Below are 23,444 nucleotides of genomic sequence, written 5' to 3' on the forward strand. Positions count from 1 at the left end.
CTCCTTGCCCCGCCCCTCCGCTGGCCAGGGGAACCAATCGTGTTTCAGGAGCGGCAGGACGCGCCAAGTCCCGAAAGACGAGCGGGGGTGGGTGGGTGGGAAGGATTTAGCCGTCCAGTGATGTAAGACTGATGAACCGGGATTCCGAAGGCGGCGACGGCCTTAGTAATCGCGCCGCTGCCCAAGCGGGAGAACACGACCGAAGAGGCGCGGCGGGCCCTTTTCGTCCCTGTCGAGGCCGGGAAGAGAGGCGGAGGCCGAGGCCGCAGCTGCGAGATAAATGTTGGGAGGTGGACAGGGTCGGGGCTGGGGAAGCAAGCTGGGGAATAGGTGGGAGGACGCGCGATGGTTTCCTGTTTCCGAACTTTAGAATTTAAAAGCCCCACCCGAGTAGACGGTGGCGTCCAGTTGTCATAACAATCCGCGGTCCGGTGGTGGGCGTGGCCGGGACTGGGCGGTGGGCGGGGCTAACGGGCCGCAGCCAAGAAACGGACGTGGAGGCACGGTCAGGATTCTGCCGGACTGGGGCTGCTGCTTCGTGTAGCCTTCGGCAGCCCGTTCGGTGAGCGACGCTCCTCAACCTGGCGTTCAGGACCCTTCACGGTCTGGTCCGTTTGTACCGCAAACTCCAGCAACTGAAAATTTCTTCCCCCAACACGTTAGGTACTTTTCACTCCTCTGAGCTCTTAGGTGCTCTTGCCGCAACCTGCAATGCCTTTTCTTTCTCTGTTACCTTGTCCTCCTGGAGAACTTAAGCGTCTCTGGTTGTCCGCTTCAACCAGGTGATTCTGTTGCCCTCTGATCTGCCCTGCAGCCGGAGAACATCCTGTGATATATCTACCAGACCTGCCCTGCTGTTCCCAGATCAGGGTACACCAAACTCCTGTCCCACTCCTGTGAGCACAGAAAAGCAAAAAGCCCCCATTCACCTCGCCTGCTGCTTCCCTTGTTGGGGGCCAGGGCTGGGGCAGGAGTGTTCGCCTCCCGTTTTATGCTGACAGAGGCCTCTCAGGCTGCAGGTACTCTCAAGACGCCGGCTCTGAAGTGCCATCACCCCACAATTCTAAGCCTCCTTGACCCCTGAAGGGGGTCTGTTGACTCTGGGATACAAAAGGGGTGTGTTGGCCTGACAATTTGAGTGTCAACTCCAAAAACAGTGTTCTGGGGACTCCAAAATGTCTATTCTGTTCCTTTGTAAGGGGGCAGTAAAAAGTAGTAGCTTGAAATCCCCTGACTTTGATACAAATTCTGTCTGTAGATAATAATAGTATCTATGTTATATTGGACATATATAGTTTACATATATCTATATGTATATCTATCATATATCTATACATACGTCTATGTATCATTCTGTACATCATATCCATATACCCACATATCAAGTACATATATATCAATACATATATCTATATATTATTGTAAAATATCACCATATCCATTCATCTGTGGCTCCATCCTGCATTGTGCAGACACACACATAGAGTACATGATGGCACAATGCCTGGCACTCAGTAACAGGAACCCGCCAACTAGAAGGGAGATGGGGTGTGTGGTCCCCCAATCTGTCTTCACTCCCCCAAGGCAAGGGATGGTATGTATACGCTTTGGAAAATCAGCACCCTGAGCTCCGGACCCTTGCCGCTGGGACCCTCTCACCTCACTCCATGTGCTCTGCAAGGCTCCTTGGATGATGGTACGCTGAGAGACACCCCATGGCATCTCCTGATGAAGATGGGCGGCCCTCGCTGCCCAACCCCTGGGACACCATCCTTGAGGCCGCCAAGCATCAGCTCCCGTCTCTGGACTCGGATTCTTCCTCGGTAAGCAAGCACCTTCTTCCGACATCTTCCTAGGCCCCCACTGTCCTTTCCTCCCATGACAGACACGATGCTGACCGGAGAGCTCTGTGTCATGTAAGTAAACTACCAAGCTGTCACCTCACTGCCCTGCTCATTCTGTGCCAGGCATTAACTGGGCTTAGCGGGTGGCAGGTAACCCAGAACTGGGTGCCCTGGATCTCACCTCCACCAGGTGGTGCTGCTGAGCCCATTTCTAAATCAGCCTCTGAAATCGGTGTCAGTGAGGCCCTTTGGAAGATAACTGGTTCCCCCAGACAGTCAGAGAGCCTGGGGCAAGGCAGGTGGGTGGAAGCTGAGGCCCTCCTGGCTCTGCCTCTGGCCGTTTAACCCAAACCCTTCTCATCTGTCCACAGTCAGACCGCGAGGACGAGGAGCTGTTCATCTTCCAGAGAAATGAAACCACCCTGATTCCAGACTTGTCAGAGGAACTGGCCGACGACCCTGCTGAGGCCTGGGTGACTTCCTCTGGGTCTCCTCCTGAGGTTTGTTAAAGGCAGGCTCCAGGGGTCCATGAACCTGGGTGTGGGTGCTCCTGGCCCTCACTGGGCTTTAAAGCAGTGTGGTTCTAAAGAGGTTAACGCCCCCGGTCTAGCATCACCCGGGCCTTTCTCCAGGTACGGCCCAAGGAGTTCAGACACCAGACATCTGCTGGCCTCGTGCACGTCATGCTCCCAGGAGCCCAGAACACTTAGAGCTGGGGCCAGGGACCTGATTTCCTATCTGATTGTACCCCCTGCTCTTCCCTTTGACCCCTCACCACACACAGTCCTGAGTGCAACCAAGGTCATCATATGGAGCCAGAGCATGTCCAGACCAGAAGTCACCCACACCCCCAGCCAGGCCTAGAAATACATCTGAAATAACTCTAAACAGGAAAACTGCCAAGGCTGCCAAGTGCCCTGGTTAGTTCAGTTGGAACCATGTTCACTTCACTTAATTTTGTGTTTTTCCCATTTCTACAATTACCTCAGCAGTTACTCTTCCATACAATTATGGTTTAACCTGGGATGGAAAACCCTGTACCAGCTCACAGGGGTTGAGGCCTGGGTGTTGTCTTTTCCACCTCTAACCACTTGCACCTGTGCACACTGGCCAAAAGGGTGGAACAACCCAAGTGTCCATCAACAGACAAAATGGATAAACAATTGGATAAACAACAGCCAATATGGATACAATGAAGTGTATCCATACAACAGAATAGAATTCACCCATGAAAAGGAATGCGGTCCTGACACACAGCACAACATTGGAAGCTTGGAAACACAAAGCCAAGTGGAAAGACACAAAAGACAAATACTGTGTGATTCCACGCCTATGAAATATCTGGACCAGGCAAACCTACAGAGACAGGAAGTAGATGAGAGCTCACTGGGGCTGGCGGAGGGGAGGTACAGGGTTTCTGTTCCAGGTGATGAAAAACCTTTGGAAATAGACAGTGGGGATGGTTTGTACAGCATTAGGAATAGAGTCAATGCCACTGAACTGTACATTTAAGAACGGTTGACATGGCAGATTTTATGTTCCTTGCACATCTTACCACACAACCCCCACCCCCCAACCCCCGAGGGATGTTTGGAGGCTGCTAACCAGGGACACCTGTTTCCTGCATAGCTAGCTGCAGTACCTGTAGAATCTGCCGTGGAGCCCTGGGGCAAGTGGAATGCATGGCCCCAGCCCCAGGAGTCGGCCCCTCTGGAAGGAAGGGCCCCCGGCAAGAGCAGCTCTCTTCTCAGGATGTCTGCAAAGAGCCCCCCACGGCAGGATGATGATGTGAGTGGGACCCTCAACACCAGTGCATCACAGAGTCCTCGCCAGGGGCCTCAGGGAGAGGCCACCCCCTCCACTCAGGAAGCAGACCTGCAGATAGAGCCCCTGGGTGCAGCCTCACAGGCCCAGGAAGGCTCAGACGCAGCCAGCCGCAGAGGCCTGTGGAGGGAGAGGAGGAAGATGATTGAGAAAGACATCCTCCACAAAGTCACCTGGGACAGCCGGGACGCAGCCTGCCCTGACGCAAGCCGAGGGAAGGAGAAGGCCTGCGACGCTGTGGAGGTGCCTTCAGAGGGGCCCCCGGGGTGTCTGCCCGTGCTTTCCCTCCAGGTAGGCATGCCCCCAGCCCAGGCTTCCCTGAGGTGTTGGTCCTCCCCACTACATCTGTCTTCGGCTCTTTAGGCTGTGGTAACAAAAGTCCCATAGACTTGGGCAGGGGGCTTAAACAACAGAAACTAATTTTTCACAGTCTGAAATCTGGAAGTCCAAGGTCAAGGCTCCATCACATTTGGTGTCTAGTTGAGAGCATGCTTCCTGGTTCATTTGGAACAAGGGGGAGCTCTCTGGAGTCTCCTTTTAAGGGCACCAATCCCATTCATGAGGGCTCCACCTCCGTGACCTCATCACCTTCAAATACCATCACACTGAGGATTAGGAGTTCAACACATGAATTTTGGAGGGACACAGAGATTCAGTCTGTAGCAATGACCTCAGGCCCACGGCACCAGGCCTACCATCAGGCAGGCAAGTCCTCCCTGCCAGACAGGCAATCCTCAGAGTTACAGTGAACAGGGAGGAGCAGGTAGTCTCCAGCTTTCTTAAAATAGAAAGAAAGAAAAAACTAATCCCAGGCATCATCGTGAAGACATAGAAGATAGAGCAGACTGTGACAAAGCAGCATCTGAAAATGTTCAAGCCCTTGTTCTCATACAAACAGTGAGCCCCCATTAATGCTGTTATTCAGATCATCCACGAGAACCAGCAAGATGACAAAGCCGGTTCAAAGAGATCATGAGAAACTGGGATTTTGTTCAACAGGGGAGTGGGGAATGTAGAGATTAAATTGCTACACTAAGTACAGTAGGCTCAATGGGGCAACAGAACCGGTACTTTTGGGCTTAGCTGCTCCAATGGAGGGAAAAGAAAACCCTTGCATTTCTCAGTTTTACAAAGTTGTCAAACAGGTGAGCCCTGGTCAGTCACGCAAACCAGCCCTCCCCGAGAAAGATGGGCTCATTAGAAGATGCCCCCATATGACATAGAAACATCACAAAATTATCTTTGTTGCCTTATTTGACAGGTTTTTGTAACAACCTAGAGAAAACTGGCATCAAGTGTACCTGGAGGTCACTTTCACCAATTCTATCCTGTCAATTCCATTCTTTCCTCAACCCCTGTGGGAGGTGCTCAAGGCCTTAACAGGACACTCTAATTCCTGGTTAACATCTCTATGCCCACTGCATCACCATCCCCACAGCCCTCTTCCAAGCCCTCCAATCCCAACAGCTGCTGTGTTTCTTAAAGGAGCAAAACGTTCTAACCTCCCAACATTCTAAACCTGTCTGAACCTAAATAGTTTTAAAATGACACTGAGCTTCCTCCAAGCCAGACAATGTCTTTGTGCCAGAAATAGAAGTATTGCCCCAAAAAAGGCATAGGAAAGGGGGTGGCAAGAAAGGCAGGCCCCACCCACCTTCACGGGGGTGGTTCATTCTGCAAAGCCTATGTGTAGGGTAGGTGAGCTGGGGTTGGTGAGTGAGCTGCCTCATCTCAACCCTGGTTTCTGCCCCAGCCATCCCAGGACAGCCTCCATGGATCCAAATTCCTGTCCCTGGGACCCCGAGGCAGCCTCTTTAATTATTTCAGGAACTTGAAGAGTGGGATTTGGATCAAGTCCTTCTGAGTCTGACTGGGCGAGAAGAGGACCAGGGAGATGGTGCTTCTGGAGCTGCATGGTGGGCAGCTGACCGCCTCCAGGGCCAAGGTTTGACCTTGAGCACCGGGGGGGTGTGTTGGGGGGTGAGTGCATCTGCACAAGCGGCTCCTTCCAGGGCTTCCCAGTGAAATGGGGGGTGGGCTGGGCAGGGACACCTCAGCAGCTTGCCGTGCCCTCTGTGCTGCTCAGCCCTCACCTTCCCACACACACAGGACGCAAGACTTCATCCACCCATCCATCCTTTCATTCACCCACCAACTCACCGATTCATCCACCCGCTATATATGTGACTGCCTTTTCCTTCCTCCCCACCTCCTCAGACCTTCCTCTTTCCCTCTGGAAGCCAAGTAATCCTGCATTTTGTGCCCCCTTCAGCCAGCTCCTAAACAGAATCCTGCTTCCAATGCCTCTCTGTTTACAAACGAAGGCAGGGGTAACTCCTTCACTAGGCTTGTGGCCTGGCTCTGGGCAGTTTCCTAAGGATTTCCCATCCCTCTTGGCCACTCTGGCCCATAAAAGTGAGTGGAGGCAGGCTGGAGGTAAAGAAGGTGCAATTTCCAGCCCCTGGTTCCAGAGCAAAGGCTCCTTTTAAAAAGGGTTTTGTCTGTAATTTAACCCCTTAGAGCACGATATGCAGAAACTCGCCCTTCTACAAGTGGGGCAGGGTTGAGGGCCTTGGTGGTTGCCCTCTGGGGCGGCAGTGTAGCGGAATCTGTTATCCATTTGTTTGTGTGCTATCTGCTCAGTCTCTCGCTCCTGTTCCACTCTCTGCAGCCCCATGGACTGTAGCTCACCAGGCCCTTCTGTCCATGGAATTTTCCAGGCAAGAATACTAGAGTCGGTTTCCACTATGCTCCAGGGGATCTTCTTGACCCAGGGATCTGCATTGGCAGGTGGATTCTTTACCACTCCCCCGTTCTTCATTTAAAGGCACACAAGCCTTTAATTAAGCTATTCCACTTCCGCAATCTATCATCATGCATCTATCTCAACACAGAAGGATATAAAGTATATTCAGTGAAAAAAGGTCTATAGAGGGGGACTTTCCTAGTGGTTCAGAGGTTAAGAATCCACACTTGCACTGCATTGGGGGCATGGGTTCCATCCTTGGTCAGGGAACTAAGATCCCACATCCCACTTGCTGCTGCTGCTGCTGCTGCTAAGTCACTTCAGTTGTGTCCAACTCTGTGAGACCCCACCAGGCTCCCCCGTCCCTGGGATTCTCCAGGCAAGAACACTGGAGCGGGTTGCCATTTCCTTCTCCAAAGCATGAAAGTCAAAAGTGAAAGTGAAGTTGCTCAGTCTTGTCCCGCCTAGTGAGGCAAAAATAACAACAACAACAACAAAAACGTATAAAGGATGATCCTTTTGCCATTTTTAAATTTTTTTTAAGATTTTTCTTGGATGTGGGCTGGTTTTATAGAATTTGTTGCAATTTTGTTTCTGTTTTGGGTTTGTTTGCATTTTTATTTCTTGTGTTTTTGGTTTTTTGGCCAGGAGGCATGTGGATCTTAGCTCCCTGACCAGGGATTGAACCTGTACCCCTGCATTGAAAGGCTAACTACTGTACCACCAGGGAAGCTCCCCCTGTTGCTGTTTAAAAAAGGAAAAAACACACAGAACTGTTAACCATGGTTCCCTCTGACAAGTGAGACAGGAGCCAGGAAGTGGACTACCTTGTGAAAAGGTGGTCACCCCTGCTTCCCAGGGTGCACACAGCTCCCTGCTTGTGAAAGAAAGGGCCCCTCACCCTGCTGAGCTGGAGGGGGCCGCACTAAAGTTGTGAGCTGCAGAGGGTGGGCTGGGCCCCTGGCACTTCTCTATGCATAAGCCCAGCATGTCGAGTCCTGAGGCTCAGGCTGCAGTGGGTTAAAGTGGGGTCCGTGTCCCCATCAAGCTGCCTTTGCCCTCTCCACAGACCACACCGAGCCCAGCACCCAGGACCGGCTCATGGAACGCCTGAGCCTCCTGTGTGCCAGGCAGTCCACAGCCGCTGCCTCTGCTTGGAGAGTGCCTGCTGATACGCCCCGGGAAGCCCGGCCGCGGGAAGCCGGAAGCAGGTGGGCTTTGATGACCCCTGGCCCCGTGCTCCCTAGTAGTAGCTTCTCTCAGCATTTACGGTGCCTTGATTTAAGGGCGGGGCACCTGATGTGTATTTCTCTTCATCTCAAGAATATGATCAGGTCAGTATTACTATGACCCCCATTTTACAGATGGGGAAACAGGCTGAAAGGTTGATTTGCCCAGGACATAAATGGCAGAGCTGGGACTCAGGCCCCAAAGCACCTGCTCTTTCCCACCCCATGGGAATCCTCCCAGGGAGAGGACCCTCTCCCTCTGGCCACTGTTGATTGGGCTAGCCCCAAGCACCTGTCCCCAGCCAGGTCAGCTGGGGGGGCGGAGTGGGCAGAGGTGGGGACAGGGCCCTGGGGTCCCTTAAGGCCCAGCTGCATCCCAACTTCCAACACTCTGGTGTCCCACCCTTTTTAGAAGTCTGAGAGCCAGGAATTCCCTTTCTCACCTGGGCTAGCTGAAGCAGGCTTCTGTCCCCGACAACCCATGTGTCTGGTAGAAAGGACTTTACACTGTCCAGTCAGTGCCACTGGCTACACATGGCTAGTGCAGCGAGGAACGGGATTTCTAACTTATATTAGCTTAAATGCAAGTTTAAATAGCTTTTGGTGAGTGTCTACCATACTGGAAAGTAGACACAGAACGTCTAGGTGCCACGCAGAGTTCCACTGGACAGCACTGGCCTGAATCTTGAGGTCTGTTCTCAGGACCTGCCTCAGGGTCCTGCACTGGGGCACCCAGCCCAGCATGGGCAGGTCGCGGTGACCACCGGAAAGTAACTCAGCCACCCCCACCTCCCAGATGTGCTTCCAGGGAGCTGGGCTTCCAGGCGCTGGCCCAGGACATGAGGCTGAGGAACCCGGCGGAGCCTCCCACCATATTTATTGACCTGCGGCCGACGAAGACATCGGACCAGGGGCCCTTGGAGAGGTACAGGAAGTGCTGACAGCCCTGCAGCGGACCCGCTGCTTCGGGAGGAAGGGAACTTGGACAGCAGGTCCTGGGAGCTCTGCTCACTGAAGAAGAGCTTTCAGCCAGGAACTGAGCCTGGCCCACAGTCCCACAGGGCCCCAGCCACAGGCCCTCCCTGCAGGGAGCGGGGAAGCTGGGGCACAGGGTCGGGGATGCCTCGCTGAGCCAAGGTTGGGGTACCCGGCCCTGGCCGCACCCCTCCGCCACCTGCAGGAAGCTCACTGGCCCTGTGGCTTTGGCTGGCTGCCCATCCTCCTGCCTTGGGTCACACGGGAGCCCTGGGCACCTCAAGTCCCTGGCGAGAGCCACGCCTGGCCAGAGTAGACTGGGCGTGTCCAGAGGAACCCACCTCTCGTCTGCCCGCAGCTCCAGCTCCTACTCCAGCTCCTCTGACAGCGAGGAGGCAGAAGAGACAGCAGCTCGGAGAGACTCGCAGGGCCCAGCCAGGCTACGGTAACCACATGGGGCGCCCCTCACCGTCACAGGTGGGGATGCTCACCTGGTCCCAGCTAGCATTTCTAACATTGTTGCTCTCAGCATCTTGCACGCACAGAGCTGGCACAGGAGGGTGTGGGCTGCTCTGGGAGGCTGGCAGGGTAGCCCAGCCTGACCTGCTCCCCTCCAGACAACCCCCAGGATGCCTTAGCTTGGTCTCAAGAAGGGATTACATTTTCTTTCTGAAAAATAGCTCTGCAAACTGACTTGCTCCCTGCCAGTGATGGCAACAGAGGTGAAGAGATATTGTAGGGATGGGACTACGTGATTGGTTAACGGCCAGAGAGGAAAGGCTCAGGTCAACTAAGTGAAACGTCAGATTCAGGGAAGGCTTGGGTCTCTGAGGAGCGGAGGCTACCCCAGGGCCATGGGGTGAATGTGCACTGCGCACTCTGGCAGTCTCTGTCGCTTTTGGACTTCAGACCTTGCAGATTCTGCCCCTTGGGAATGTCAGAGTCTACTGCAGCTTTCTTCCCACGTGGTGTGTGGCTGGACATCCCAGGAACAAAAAGGGGAGACGAACTGGGGTTGAGAAGTGCCACACAGGTGTCCTCCCAGAGGCCTTTAACGTGCTGACGTGCTGTGTGACGGCGCGGGCTGGGAGGCTGCAGTCCTGATTTCTTTAGTGTCTCGAGAACCAGGCATGCGCTCCAGAAGCACCCTGGCTTCCCTCTGCTGGTGTCCTGTTTTGGGCACAGTACCCCAATATTGTGGCACAGCATTGGGAGGTTGGATCCACTTAGCACTGATGGCGGTCATGTCTCCTGTGTCACAGAGACTGCACGGGGAAGAGTCGGCTCCTCCAGCAGCTCAGGGCATCTCGGGAGGCGTCGGCTCAGCCTCAGCTGCCTGCCGGCGAGAGTCGTGTCAGTCAGAAGGCTCAGGCCCCTGGAGATCCGGCCGGGTCCAGCCCTGGGGTGAAGCAACACGTAACGCTCTGGGCTGAGAGGGGCACACAGGCCAGACCCGCAGGGGGATGTCCCAGCGACAGCCCGGGAGGCCCGGTGCCTCCTCAGGGTCAACTGCAGATGCCTCAGGTCTGAGGAGGTGAGCAGGTGATCTGACTTACCGTCGACACCAACACCGAGGCATTGGTGGTCCCCTCACTCTCCCGTTTCCATCTGCAGCACAGGGACCCCCCCAGCTGGGGCTCTGCTGCCAGCCCCCTGCTGGAAATCAGTCAGAACATCTTCACGCACTCACAGCAAGGACACCAGCGCAGACCTGTACATAAAGCAAACGCGCCACACGGCCCCACACCCTCCAAAAGCGGCCGGAGAAAACCACAGAGACAATGGATTTGTTCTGACGGTGGGACTAGGGCGCTTTTCCAGCTTTTTCCATTTCTGCATTTTTTTCCTCTTTAACGTGCATCTATTGATTTCCATCATACAAGGTTTTTGTTTGTTTTTCTTCTAACTACAAAGCTTAAGTAAAACTTCTTTAGAGAATTTCAGGGCTGAAAAGATCTTGAAAAACTTAGCTTGATTTTCTGGGTCCTTGATATTTGCTGTTTTGAACAAACCACAACACACACACAGACAACACGCGCCACATACAACGCACACCACACACACACACACACAGAGGTCCGGATGGAAGGGTGGACTGAAATTTGCTTTTATTTCTTTAACCAAGACACAAAGGCAGCACGTATATAATCATGTTCTAGAGTCCTTCCAAAGTAAAGGTGGGTTGACTTTTAAATACAGAACATGAATGTTCTAACGCTGGACACTGTCCTGTGGACAGTGGAGTCGTGCCTACCCTCGTGGACGACCAGCAAGAGCCGAGGAGGCTCTGCCATCTCCCTCACCAACCCTTTCCTAGCATTACTCCCGACCTCCACTGATTTTCAGTCCTTTCGTCAGTTCTTGGCCCAGCTGCTCCCAACAGGCTGAAGCCCTACTCTGTGACAACTCTGTTCTGACTCCAACTTGTTTCAAGGTCTCAGCGCCCCTCCGCCCTGTCTGGCCCATGGGAAGAGCAGAGCAGTCGGCTTGGACCCCCTGGGCCAAGGGTTCAGGCAGCCCAGCACAGTCCTTGGCCCCTGGGGATGTGTTCCAGTGTTCAGCTGGGGTCACCACTGGCTGCCAGGCCCTGGGGAAGGTGGGCAAGGGCCCCCTTCCCATCCAGCCCCACACAAGATAGAGCAGGCCCTGACCAGCCACAGGCAGCCAAGATCGGGGCCACAGACTCCACTTGATTTTGCCACGGGGGCCTCACCGGCAGCCCCATTCTTGACAAGGAGAATTTTCATTACAAGCCAGATGTGAGCTGGCTTCTAAGGCCACACGAGGCCTCGGGGAGCCTGTCCTGCAGGGACTGGAGCCAGACTACCATCACTGGGAGCCCCCAGGCCCTCTCCTCACTGTGGAGGCCCCCGCCCTCCACTCCAAGGCACACACAGCATGGTCAGAGCTCAGGCACTGGGCACATAGCCCCCACTAGTCACTAGCTCTCAAGAGCAAAAACTATTGGGGCAGGGGTAGGGGGTGGTGGTGGAGGCAGAAGGCCAGACTGTGCAGCAAGCAGAATCTTGGTTCCCCAACCAGGGATCAAACCTGTGCCCCCTGCAGTGAAAGCATGCAGTCTTAACCACTAGACTTCAGGGAAGTCCTGCAATGGCCGTTTTTAAGATTCCATTTCCCCTACTCTCTCTACCCTTTTCAATGGCAGTAAGTTCACTCAAGATGTTTCCCTAACAGTGACAGAAAACAAAATCTTTGTCCCAAGTTCAACTCTGCTAACTGTTGAAGCAGCAGGCCGGGAGGGTGAGGGTTGAGAGTGGGTCCTGCCCCTTGGACAAGGTGCTTCAAGCTCTCAGGTCTGTTTCCATCTAGAACGGGAGAATGGGAAGTCCTGTTACAGGACAGAGAATGTTAGGGAACAGGCACTGGATTGGCCCAGCTCTCAGGCCTGGCAGAGGGCAGCTACCTCCAGCAGCAGACGGGATATGAGAAACGAGTCTGTGAGGGGCAGGTGGGCGGGCCGTTGGCGACAATGACGTGGCTGGATCTGGGTGGACACTATGTGTCCCACAAGCTGGCCCAGAAGGGAGAACCCATCCCTCAACTGGGTGGCCCGTCTCCAGAGAACACGTAGGAGAGAGCACAGGTCCCAGGACGACTGACAGACGCTGTTTATTAAGGGAACAGAGCAGAGCAGCTCACACCCCCGGGTGTGTGGGGTGTGTGGAAAAATTACAGTATGTCTAGTGATCGGCTGGAACATCCTGAAACCCAGTGATTTCAGAGCTGCCCCACCACTTCACTCGTGACGACAGCAAACAAGGCCTCTTATTGCGCCACTCGGCCATGCGTGAGGCCACAGATTGGAACCGGTCAGAGGCATGACCACATCAGAAAGACAAAGTGGGGCAACCAAGGCCAGCCTGTATCCTGGGACATGGCCACCTGGGCTGGAACAATGGCACCAGCCCTGGCACCTCCTGGGGAAATCCCCAGACTTCCCGGCAGGTGGGGGAGGTTAGAAGGAAGGGTCTCAGGGAAGCATTCCTGCACCAGCCGTCCATCCAACAGAACAGCCGTCCATCCAACAGAACAGCCATGGATCTTCGAGCGGAACCCCCAACCACTGTGATGCTGGAGAACCCCCACAGGCTACACCTGGCAAGCGTGGCGAGGTTGCAGGAAGAAAAGAGCAACCCTGGGAGGACAGGGACACGTAAAGCTGCAAACAGCTGCAGCCACCAAGGCTTCCCCCAAAATGGGCTGAAGGGTGTCCCCCAAGTCAACAGTCAGAGCCTCAGCGGGGACTCCACTTGGAAACAGGTCCTTGCGGATGTAATGAGCTAAGACGAGGTCGTTCCGGACTGAGTGTGCCCTAAATCCAATGACGGCGTCCTTACAAGATGGGAGCACATGTGGAGACACGCAGAAGGAGCTGGGCAGGTGGTGGCAGAGCCCTGTGGCCACAAGCCTGGAGGAGAGCGTGGGGTGGACCCCACCCGAGCCTCCTGAAGGAGCAGCCCACAGGCACCTTGACTTCAGGCTCTGGCCCCTGACCTGAGAATTCCCGCTGCCCTTAAGTGCTCCCCCGTGTGCGCTCTTCGTGGTAGCCCCGGACCCTGATCCACCTGCAGGGCCCGGCTTCCTGCTCACACTGGGCCCACAGGAACAGTCTGAAGACGCCCGGAGACGGGGGAGCTGACTCCAGGAATGAAACGACCCTGCAGCTCCCCGAATGATCAGGCCCATGGCCCGGGCACGTCCTGGAGCCCTGGGGGTCTGCGCAGCGGCTGCTCCCCGCCATGTGTGCGCTGGTGTTTGCGGAGGTCGGTGCCCCGGCGGAAGCCCCTGCCACAGGCCGGGCAGGTGTGGGGCTTCTCGCCCGTGTGCGTCCTGCGGTGTGCGCTGAAGTGCGAGCTGTTGTTGAAGCGCTTCCCGCACAGCTGGCACTGGTAGGGCCGCTCGCCCGTGTGCGTCCTGCGGTGGATGACCAGGCTGGAGCTCTGGCTGAAGCGCTTGCCGCACTCAGCGCAGGCGTAGGGCTTCTCGCCTGTGTGCACCCGCTGATGAGTGCTGCAGTTGGACCGGTCGCCAAAGCGCTTCCCGCACAGCTGGCACTGGTAGGGCCGCTCGCCCGTGTGCGTGCGCTGGTGCTTGGTCAGGTGCGACGTCTTGCGGAAGGCCTTGCCACACTCGGGGCACGTGTGTGGCTTCCGGACCCCAAGGGGTCCCGCTCTGTCCTGAGGCCTCTGGGGTTTGGCCTGGCCGGGCCCCGGACCCAGATCTGGGAGCGCCTGGGCCCACGCTGTGCTCAGTGACGCGTCCTCCCCAGCGTCCTCACCATCCTCCAAACAGCTCCCATGCTCTGAGACAGAGAGAGCACAGCAGCTGAGGGCTCCACCGGGAGCAGAGGGGGGCAGGGACGCTCGGAGAAGGCGGGCAGGGGCCGGGCGGCCCATGTGAGGTGGATGATGCAGAGTGGTGTCTTCAAGTGCCCCCTCCACACCCTCCTTGGGCGCACATCACTCAGCTTGATTCCAGGAACTAAAATCACGGGCAGACACTCAGAAGCACACAGCAACTCGTCAAGGCCTGTGAGGTGGGGCTGTGACGGTCCCATCCACACTTGAGGACGCGGAAGCCCATGATTCAGCAGGGGAGGGATAGGCCCTCCGAGAGACAGCCGACCCCCCCACCCCGACCTGGGCCCCTCCTGTTCCCACACTGCCTCATCGGGGAAGCCAAGCGTGGGCTCGAGCTCACGTTCACCTTGTCTGTACAACTGAGACGTGACAGCATCACCGCCCTGGCCTTTGGGGAGAGCTTTTACAGAGAACTGAGTCTGGTAGCTCCTCAGATGGTCACACCGAGTGACCACATGACTGTGCAATTCCACCCACAGTGCAGGCCCCAGAGAGTGAGCTCTGCTGGCCGGGCGACTCTCGGCCCCTCATGTCTTCCTTGGGACCAGGCTCCCCGTCGCACCTGCACGCAACACACTGTCCTAGCTGAGCTGGCAGGACTCTCTCCTGTGACCCTGAGGGCGTGCCTCTCGAGCCCCTAAAGCCCGTCTCCCCTCGCCTTCCCTTCAGGCGGGGCTCAGTCTGTCTTTGCAAGCGAAGTTTCACACACACGCCCGTGTCTTTTTGTACCATCTGTGGCTGCTTTTGCACCAGGACAGTGGAGCTGAGGCATCGATGGCAAGGGAGACTGCATGGTCCCTAAAACCTGTTCACTTCTGGCCCTTTTTGGAAAAAGCCTGCCAACACTTGCTCTAAGCCTTTGAGCTTGAAGCCCACAGACACAGTCACCAAGGTCTCAGCCCAGGAGAAGGGGGATTTTCATCTGGGATGCCATCTCCTTGCAGACGCCTTACCTGAACTGGCTCCACCAGAGACCTCCCTTGGCCCTGAGGCTGCTCGAGCTGGGTCCCGCAGGCCTTCTCCTTGCCCCTGCAGGGCGGTCAGATAGGGCCCCGGCGTGGGGAGTCCTGCTCGTGGGGAAAGAGAAGAGAGGATGTGGGTGTGGCCGGGACGGAACACAGGACTACAGCAACCTCCTCCTCGTGAGGGCAAAGGGGTGTCAGGAGGACCTGTGGACAAGCTCAATGCCTTGAAACTCAGAGAGGGAGGTGCTCTGCTTCTGTGCAGACTGGCTGCTCAGAGAGGAGGAAGTGAGCGAGGAAACAGGGCCCACAGCTCTCCCTGGCTCTGGGAGGGAAACCAGGTGCCCCGAGGTGTCAGAGTCTCACCATAACCAAGGGGAAATGGCCAAGAGTTACAACACACGCAGGAGGCAGACCCAGCACAGAGGGCACAGAGAGGTGAGGCAGCAAGCTGCACACTCAGCAAGCCAGTGTTCTCGGCGATGGACAAATTTCATCCCTACTTGTTGTGTACACACTTAGTTTGGAAAAAGTGAGAATATAAATGAAAGTATGTGATCATTAATTTTCTGTGCCAACCCAGCCAGGCTGTGGTGTCACGGTCTGGTTATATAGCAAGCTTTTTTTTTTCCTGGCCATGTGGCTTGCAGGATTTTAGTTCCTCAACCAGGGACTGAATTTACACTCTTGGCAGTGAAAGGACAGAGCCCTGACCACATTAGCCACCAGAGAATTCCCTAAATTCCGGTCTAGATGTTGCTGTGGAGATTATTTTGTAGACATAATTAATATCTACAATCAAGATGACTACAAATAGAGCAGATTACCCTCCACGCTGAGGGTGGGCCTCACCAAATCAGCTGAAGGCCTTAAGAGCAAAACTTGAGACTTCCTGGAGAAGAAATTCTGCCTCCAGACGGCAGCCTAGAAGTCCTGCCTGGGTTTCCAGCCAGCTGGCTTGCTGTACCAATTTCAGACTTGCCAGCCACCACAATCATGAGAGCCAATTCCTTAAATCTCTCCATACACACGCAGCCTAATAGTTCTTTCGCTCTGGAGAACTGCAACTGATACTAGGCAGGGTCTCAACTCCTTTAGAAAACATCTCAGGAAGAGAACAAGTGTCAAGAGCAGCAGGGTACACTGAGAAGGGACAGCATGGGGTGAGCAGGAGAGGCCGTGGACAGCCAGAGCCTGGCCCACAGGGGCCAAAGGTGGCACAGAGGCTGAACTGACACTGGACAACTGCGTGGTGGAGGAGGAAAAGAAGGCCCCCAGGACAGCTCTGGGCACCTGCCTGAGACGGGACAAGCGCCACACTGCCCTCAATGCAGGCAGGGTGCCAGCAGGACACCTGGTGGCCCTGGCGGTGCAGGCTGCATGCAGCTGCTGCTTAGCAGACTCACCAGGGAGCAGCCCTGACTCACGCAGCCATTCCCTGGGCACAAGGTGCACGAGTCCCTACTGTTCACATCCTCCCCAGGGATTCTTCAGGCCACTAAAGTTTGAGAGCTGTCAGAGCAGCTCCTAAAGGTGGTGGGAGCCAGGGAAAGTCCTGAACAGGGAGGTGGCCAGGGGCCTCGGGTCCTGGAGACCAACACACACCCTCAATGAGCCCGAAGGAAGCGGCACCCTCCCAGAGACTCGCCCACTCTGGGACACAGCGCGGCGTCTGACAGCGCCTCTCCACGGCACCTGTATCCTCCAGCAGCACGTCGCAGCTGTGGTCCTGCTGAGCCAGGTCCAGGCAGCCCCACTCCTCCTGGGACAGGTACACAGCCACGTCCTCCAAGGTCACCGGCACCTGTGGGAACTTAGCTCTCTGAGCCAATGCCCCTGCCCCTGCAGGCGGGGCCAGCCTGGCGGGCTCGCCCATCCCCTCCTCTCGTGTGATGACAGAAGGTCCTGCTTCCCCTGCCTTTTTCCCTTCCCACCCTTTCCCTTTCCACATGCTGTTATCCACCCCCTCCTCCAAAGCTCACTCAGGCACAGCTGGACCCTGCTTTTCAGGACACTGTCACCACTAAGCTCCGTGCCAGTGCCGCAGGCCCAGGGACCATGAACAGACGTGCTGCGGGGAGCAGCTGCGTCTGCTGAGATCTCACCCACTGGAGCTGACACTTTTTGGGTTCACAAGTTAGCCTGCCCTGCCTCAGCTCAAGCCAGCTCCAAGACCCAAATGGGGTGACCTGGGGACTTCAGGATGCCTCTAGGCGAGTGGTACCCAAGCCTAGCACCAGAGTTACCTGGGAGCACAATTAACACCCAAGCAAACAATATCCAGAAGAGGTAAATGCACAGAGACAGAAAGACTTGGGGCTGCCAGGGGCTAAGAGAGAGAAATGGGGAGTGACTGCTAATGGGTAGGCGGGTATTTTGGGGAGGTGATTAAAATGCTCTAAAATTTGATTGTGTAAATATACTAAACACTGTATACTTTAAATTGGTGAATTGCATGGTATGTGAATTATACCTCAACAGAGCTGTTATTGAAACAAACAAAGGAGATTAGGATTCCAGGCCAGGTCTGGGGGAAAATTCTCTAATTTTACCCTGATCCTAGGAGATTTTAACATACAGCTGGTTTGAAGCGGTTGCCCGAGCTTACCACTGGGACCGCAGAATCCTCCAGCACACACCTGATACTCAGGTGGCATCTGAGAGCAGGTAAGACTTCCCAGGGGGTGAGGGTCCGCCTCGAAAACCCACAGACCTGACCACTTGAGAAGGGTGCCTGTAACAAGGGCATGGGATGCATGGGGATGCTGCAGAGTGGGAAATTGTTCACCTGGGACCAGGCTGAAAGGAAGGATGTGGCCAGGGCTGCTGTCTCCTGATGCCGTGAAGCTGCGGAGCCTGGGGAGAGAGTACAGAGTCACCCACCCGTGGCCACAGCAGCGAAGGCGGGACAGGTCCAGCCACCCCTCATGGACACTCACCTGCAGGGAGCCTGCCCACCCCACAGGCACGCAGGTCTGACCAGCCACAGTCCTTCCCCTTTCCCTTCCTGGGTGCAGGGCTCCGCTTTCCTCGAGAGGGGCAGCTACTCACCCCTGTTTGACCAGAGCGAGGGGCCTCCTCTTGGCCTGTGGCTCAGCTGGGCTGGGGGTGGCTGGCTGGAGTGCTGAGCCCCTTCCCCCGGGGACAGCTCCTCTGGCTGGGCTTCCACCTGGTGTTTCGAGAACCACTCCTCTGTCCCATGGGACAGCATGTCATTAGGGAGCAACTCTGGATCCTACAACAGACAGACATCTGCCTGCCAGCTCCCAGGAGGCCAGGGGTGTCCACAGGTGCCCCACCCTTCATCGTGGGCACCCTGGTCCCCGCCTTGTTCAGTCTGACGGCCTCTGCAACCATCCACGTGCTGCCCTTCAGCTAGCCCCCAGGGAGAAAGCCAGTGACCCGGGAAGAGGTCAGGCTTCCAAGCTGGGGAAGGGGAGGCCTGCTCCACTCCTGAAACTGCATCTCGCTCCATCACACCATATCACACTCTCACCCTTCCTCCCTTCCGTGAGTGTTCCTGAAAGGACTGAGCCAGGAAGGCCCCGAATCAGCTTTCCTCTTGGAAGTCTGGGTTACTGCACTTGTTCCACTTCTTAAGGTCATCTCCAGGCCCTCTGGAACCATCTACCTCCTAATTCCAGGGAAGGTGAATCAGACGAACTTGGGTCTCAGAGTGCACTGACCTCCGTACCCGTACCAAGGACAAGAGACGTCCCTGGGGAACTGTGAAACCAGCGCCAGGGACCCTGTCCCAGGCTTAACATTTCACAGCTCTGTCACCCGGAGGTGACGGTGCACAGTGGCAGAGGAAAGCCCGTGCCAGGGACCCCAAGCGCCCAGGCTGGTGGGGGTCCGAGAAGGGCTCCTGGATTCCTGTTGGCCATCTCAAGGCAGGATTTGCTTACTGCATTCGACTCACCTTGTGGTCAGGGTATTTTTTTGGCGGCGAGGTGGGTGCTGATCTCTTTTGACAGATGCAAAAGAACAGCAGTGTGCAGCCAATGGCACTGCCAAGGGAAGAAAGGTGACCTGCAGTTTGCCAAGTATCTAGTCAGAAGGAACCAATCTGACCCAAGCAGAAGAGATTTGTAAGAGACTCCCCAATAGTCCCCAAATTTGCTGAGAAGGAGGAGAGTGCTCAAGAGTGGTGCTTTCTGGAGAACGTTCCATGATGATGGAAGTGTCCCATATCTGTGCTATCCTTGTCCAGCAAGCACTTGGCCACATGTGACGACTGAGCCTCTGGAAGGTGGTAAAGTACAACCTATAAATTTATTTTATATTTTGTTTAACTATAAGAAAAACCACACATGGCAGCTACTGTATTGAATGGTATGGCCCTGGAGAGACTGGGGCTCCAACCAGGGCACCCATCAGCACCTGGTCTTTCTTCCCAGGGCTCCTCCCTCTTTGGGAATCTTTTCAACTCTCAAGGTCCAGCCTTAAAAGGCCTCCAGCCTCTCTCCCATCAAAACCTGTGTATGTTGGGATGGGGTTAACGAACCAAACCATATAGCTCAGAAAGGGTGACGGGGACTACAGTGGTTAAACAATAGATGCACACACACTAGCCAAGGCTGGGGAACTGCAGCTACCGTCTTCAGTGTCAGCCCAGAGCCCATGGAACCTCCAAATGCAGACCTCAGGGCCCAAATGCCCCCCACCTCACCCGCAGCCTCTGCTTCCTGGGCTCCCGCTGCAGCCCTTCCACGAGGACCACGGCCTCCTCACCACTCTCTGGCTGCTGCTCCCGCACCCGGGCCTGGATCTCCCCCGGGAGCACCGTCAGGAACTGCTCCAGCACCAGCAGCTCCAGGATCTGCTCCTTGGTGCGAAGCTCGGGCCGCAGCCAGCGGCAGCAGAGCTCCCAGAGGCGGCTCAGGGCCTCCCGAGGCCCCGCCACCTCCTGGTAGCAGAACAGCCGGAAGAGCTGGCGGAAGGTTTCAGGGCTGGGGTCTTCCGCCTCCAGGGAGGGCTCCTCTTCCCAGCAGTAGTCATCCTCCACCTTCACGACGAGGATGTCACCCTCCTCCTGCTCCACGGGGGCCAGAGGCTGGGGGCCGGGAGAGGTCGCCATTGCTCCTGGCGGCCCTTGCCCTTTCTCCAGCCTGGAGATAACGCCTGTCTCTCCCTGTACCTCTGGCCAGACACTGGGAAAGATGTTTTCAGGGCTCTGTGGAGAGACAGTTAAATTCATATGGGGTGCAGCACAGAGGCTGGATAAGCGTCTGCGCCCATAAGCCCCTGCCCTGGCCCCAAGGCCAACTCTCCCTTATTGGCAAAAGAAACAGTTAAAGTAGATCAACCTGTCTTCACTACTAACCCCATAATTCCCAGGAGAATTTCTTAATCTCCGGGCCTCAGTTCTTCAAGTGAAAGAGGAGGTTGCTGAGAGGACTAAACAGGATGTTTTAAAAGGGTTTACTTTAACACAGAGCCTGGAACGCGGTCAGAATTCGAGAGACACTGGGTTTTCATTTTCACAGTTTGCCATTTTTGGACGAGGTCCCTTGAAAACGTAATGAGAATCTGGGACCTCCCTGTCCAAGAGGGCTTAGATTCTATCCCAACCTGAACCCGGATTTCGGGCTCCACGAGCCCCACCACAGCCCCTCTCCCTCCAGTGTCTTGACAGGGTCAGGACTCCCTGGCCGACCCGCTTTCCCGTCTCGTCCCTTCAGCAAGAGGGACAGCTAGGAGCGAGGCCGAACACGAACCACGCTCCATCAAGCGCCGCGGACAGAAGCTCGAGCGGGGACCCTGCGTCCGCACTCACCGACAGCGCTGCGACTCGTGGGGAGCTCGCGGCGAGCCGGTGCTTCGGGGTGGAACCGGAGTGGGACAGTGGGTACAGAGGTCTAGGCGGTCCAGAAACTAGGACCAGTATCCGTGCATCACAGACCCAGACGCTCGGAAGCGACCATTGGCTGAGCCGCGCGTGGAGCTGGAGAGCAAGGCCGCGAGGGCTGCCCAAGGGAAGCATTCTGGGTAACGTAGTCCTTGCTCGTTCAAGCCCACTATTGAATGGGAATGGGTCTTGGAGGGCGGGCCAAAGGGAGGCATTTTCGGTAACGCAGCCCTTTCACTATTGGCTGAACCGACTTTCACGCAAAGGAACGAACTATGAAGCGACCCTGCTCCTCGAGGTGGGACCCGCTCAGCTCAGGAAGCCTGGCGGGCTGCGGTCCACGGAGTCGCAGAGTCGGTCACGGCTAAACTGAACTGAAGCCCCGCGGGATGCACTGTGGGCAATGTAGTCCTCCCTCGGCTAAGCCACGCCCTGGGTTAGAAGGGTCCTGCGAGGCGCTGTGGGCTTCCCTGGTAGTTCAGCTGATCAAGAATCCCCCTGCAGTGCAGGGAACCCCGGTTCCTGAGTCCACTGGAGAAGGAACAGGCTACCCACTACAGTAGGCACTGTAGGCCAGAACAGCCCTGCACCTTCAGTGCGCATGTGTGAGTGCTACAGAGGCTACCCACGTACTTGGCCATTCTCCCAGCTTCTGTTCTACCACTTCCCCCGACCTGAGAAAGTCCCTAGGTGGAGGGGACCCTGGAAATTTACTGTTTTACTTACACAGTACAATGTATATGCCAGGCTCTGTTCTAAACGCTTTGTAATTATTAAATCGGTTCCTCTTTGAAACAAAGGAGGTTTTATTATCCCTGTTTTATAAGATCAGTAAACAGAGGTGCAGGGCTTCCCTGGTGGCTCAGATGGTAAAGAACCTGCTGCAATGCAGGGAACCTGGGTTCGATCCCTGGGTTGGAAAGATTCCCCAGAAGAGAAAATAGGAACCCACTCCAATATTCTTGCCTGGGAAATCCCACAGACAGAGGAGCCTGGAGGGCTACAGTCCATGGGGTAGCCAAAGAGTTGGACACAACTTAGCCAACTTAGCAACAAAACAGCAACAACAAAACACACGTGCAGAGGTTCAATGACCTGCCCAAAGACACACACAATCAGTAGGTACAGAGCTGGGGTGAGGCTGGAACTCAGGTATCTTAGTTCTAACTCCAATTTTAGAGGCTGGAAGATGAAGACTGACAAAATTACTTGTTTGGTGCATCTTGGTTATCAACTGCTTATTTCTTCATTTGTTAATTTGATCAGCAAATATCTATTTATTGGGCTCTGCTCTGCAGGCACCATGAACAGGAGGTGAACTGCACTGTCAGTCTTTGGTGTCCCTGTGGAGCTTGGAGGAGGGAGGTGTAGGCAGGTAGGGAGCTCTGAGCAGGTAGAGGATCTGGTGAGGCTTGTGTGCCTGTTGGTGAGTAGTAAGAGCTCCATAAAATCAGTGACTAACCACCAGATGACCCTGAGTCCTTCAGCACTGGCACCTTCAGGCCTAGCACCTCCCACTGGCTTCCTTCTTTCCATCCACTTCATTCTCGCTTCACTCTCCATTTTCGCTGACATTCCACTTCCCCCGCTACAACCAACATCCATTTTTTCTTGTGAGCACACAGGCAGAACAAGACGCTGGGCTGCCCACCCCCTGGCTTCTGGGGACCACCCCTGCGTAGTGGGAGGTATCTTTAAGGGAAGACACCAGATTTCAGGGCAGCCTCGTGGTGGGGCTTCAAGCAAGGCAGGACCACATGTGCTGCATTTTCCCCTTACAATCTTGGGCTGCTGGTCAGGAAAGCCAGGCTCTTGGAGGGAACCAGAACCAAGGTGTGGGGCAGTCCAGAGCACTGGCACTCAAGCTGAGCACAAGCCAGCCTGCCATTCTCTCAGCCTCAGCCAGGAGTTCAGTTCAGTCGCTCAGTCGTGTCTGACTCTTTGCAACCCCATGAATCGCAGCACACCAGGCCTCCCTGTCCATCACCAACTCCCGGAGTTCACTCAGACTCGCGTCCATTGAGTCAGTGAAGCCATCCAGCCATCTCATCTTCGGTCGTCCCCTTCTTCTCCTGCCCCCAATCCCTTCCAGCATCAAAGTCTTTTCCAATGAGTCAACTCTTTGCATGAGGTGGCCAAAGTACTGGAGTTTCAGCTTTAGCATCAGTCCTTCCAAAGAAATCCCAGGGCTGATCTCCTGCAGAATGGACTGGTTGGATCTCCTTGCAGTCCAAGGGACTCTCAAGAGTCTTCTCCAACACCATAGTTCAAAAGCATCAATTCTTCGGCGCTCAGCCTTCTTCACAGTCCAACTCTCACATCCATACATGACTACTGGAAAAATCATAGCCTCGACTAGATGGACCTTAGTCGGCAAAGTAATATCTCTGCTTTTCAATATGCTAGCTAGGTTGGTCATAACTTTTCTTCCAAGAAGTAAGCGTCTTTTAATTTCATGGCTGCAATCACCATCTGCAGTGATTTTGGAGCCCCCAAAAATAAAGTCTGACACTGTTTCCACTGTTTGTCCATCTATTTCCCATGGAGTGATGGGACCGGATGCCATGATCTTCGTTTTCTGAATGTTGAGCTTTAAGCCAACTTTTTCACTCTCCTCTTTTACTTTCATCAA

The 23,444-nt window shown here is 55.3% G+C and overlaps 2 protein-coding genes across 7 annotated transcripts; one reads left to right on the forward strand and one right to left on the reverse strand.

Moving 5' to 3' along the window:
- Nucleotides 1–99: 99 nt before the first annotated feature.
- DNAAF8 (dynein axonemal assembly factor 8) lies at nt 100–10,593 on the forward strand. 5 transcript variants are annotated; one of them, XM_040256148.1, is made up of 10 exons: nt 100–290; nt 1,682–1,823; nt 2,216–2,344; nt 3,474–3,959; nt 5,496–5,613; nt 7,484–7,625; nt 8,440–8,568; nt 8,977–9,063; nt 9,881–10,152; nt 10,238–10,593. In XM_040256148.1, the coding sequence occupies exons 2-9, from the start codon at nt 1,716–1,718 to the stop codon at nt 10,146–10,148; spliced, it is 1,467 nt and encodes a 488-aa protein (XP_040112082.1). In that variant the 5' UTR covers nt 100–290; nt 1,682–1,715; the 3' UTR covers nt 10,149–10,152; nt 10,238–10,593. The 5 variants fall into 5 exon arrangements, with proteins under 5 accessions (XP_040112082.1, XP_040112091.1, XP_040112072.1 ...); XM_040256157.1 differs by lacking the exon at nt 100–290 and adding an exon at nt 297–562; XM_040256167.1 differs by lacking the exon at nt 100–290 and adding an exon at nt 1,447–1,594.
- Nucleotides 10,594–12,225: 1,632 nt separating this feature from the next.
- Nucleotides 12,226–20,955, reverse strand: ZNF500 (zinc finger protein 500). 2 transcript variants are annotated; one of them, XM_040256122.1, is made up of 7 exons: nt 20,741–20,955; nt 19,634–20,137; nt 18,013–18,196; nt 17,750–17,817; nt 16,567–16,765; nt 14,953–15,066; nt 12,226–13,941 (listed from the first exon to the last, which is right to left on the reverse strand). In XM_040256122.1, exons 1-7 carry the CDS (start codon nt 20,945–20,947, stop codon nt 13,316–13,318), a joined length of 1,902 nt encoding a protein of 633 aa, XP_040112056.1. In that variant the 5' UTR covers nt 20,948–20,955; the 3' UTR covers nt 12,226–13,315. The 2 variants fall into 2 exon arrangements, with proteins under 2 accessions (XP_040112056.1, XP_040112045.1); XM_040256111.1 differs by having other exon boundaries at nt 16,657–16,765; nt 17,570–17,817.
- Between the last annotated feature and the right edge of the window lie 2,489 nt (nt 20,956–23,444).

Source organism: Oryx dammah, unplaced genomic scaffold, assembly GCF_014754425.2.
Source record: "Oryx dammah isolate SB20612 unplaced genomic scaffold, SCBI_Odam_1.1 HiC_scaffold_2, whole genome shotgun sequence".
Classification (NCBI taxonomy): Eukaryota; Metazoa; Chordata; class Mammalia; order Artiodactyla; family Bovidae; genus Oryx; species Oryx dammah.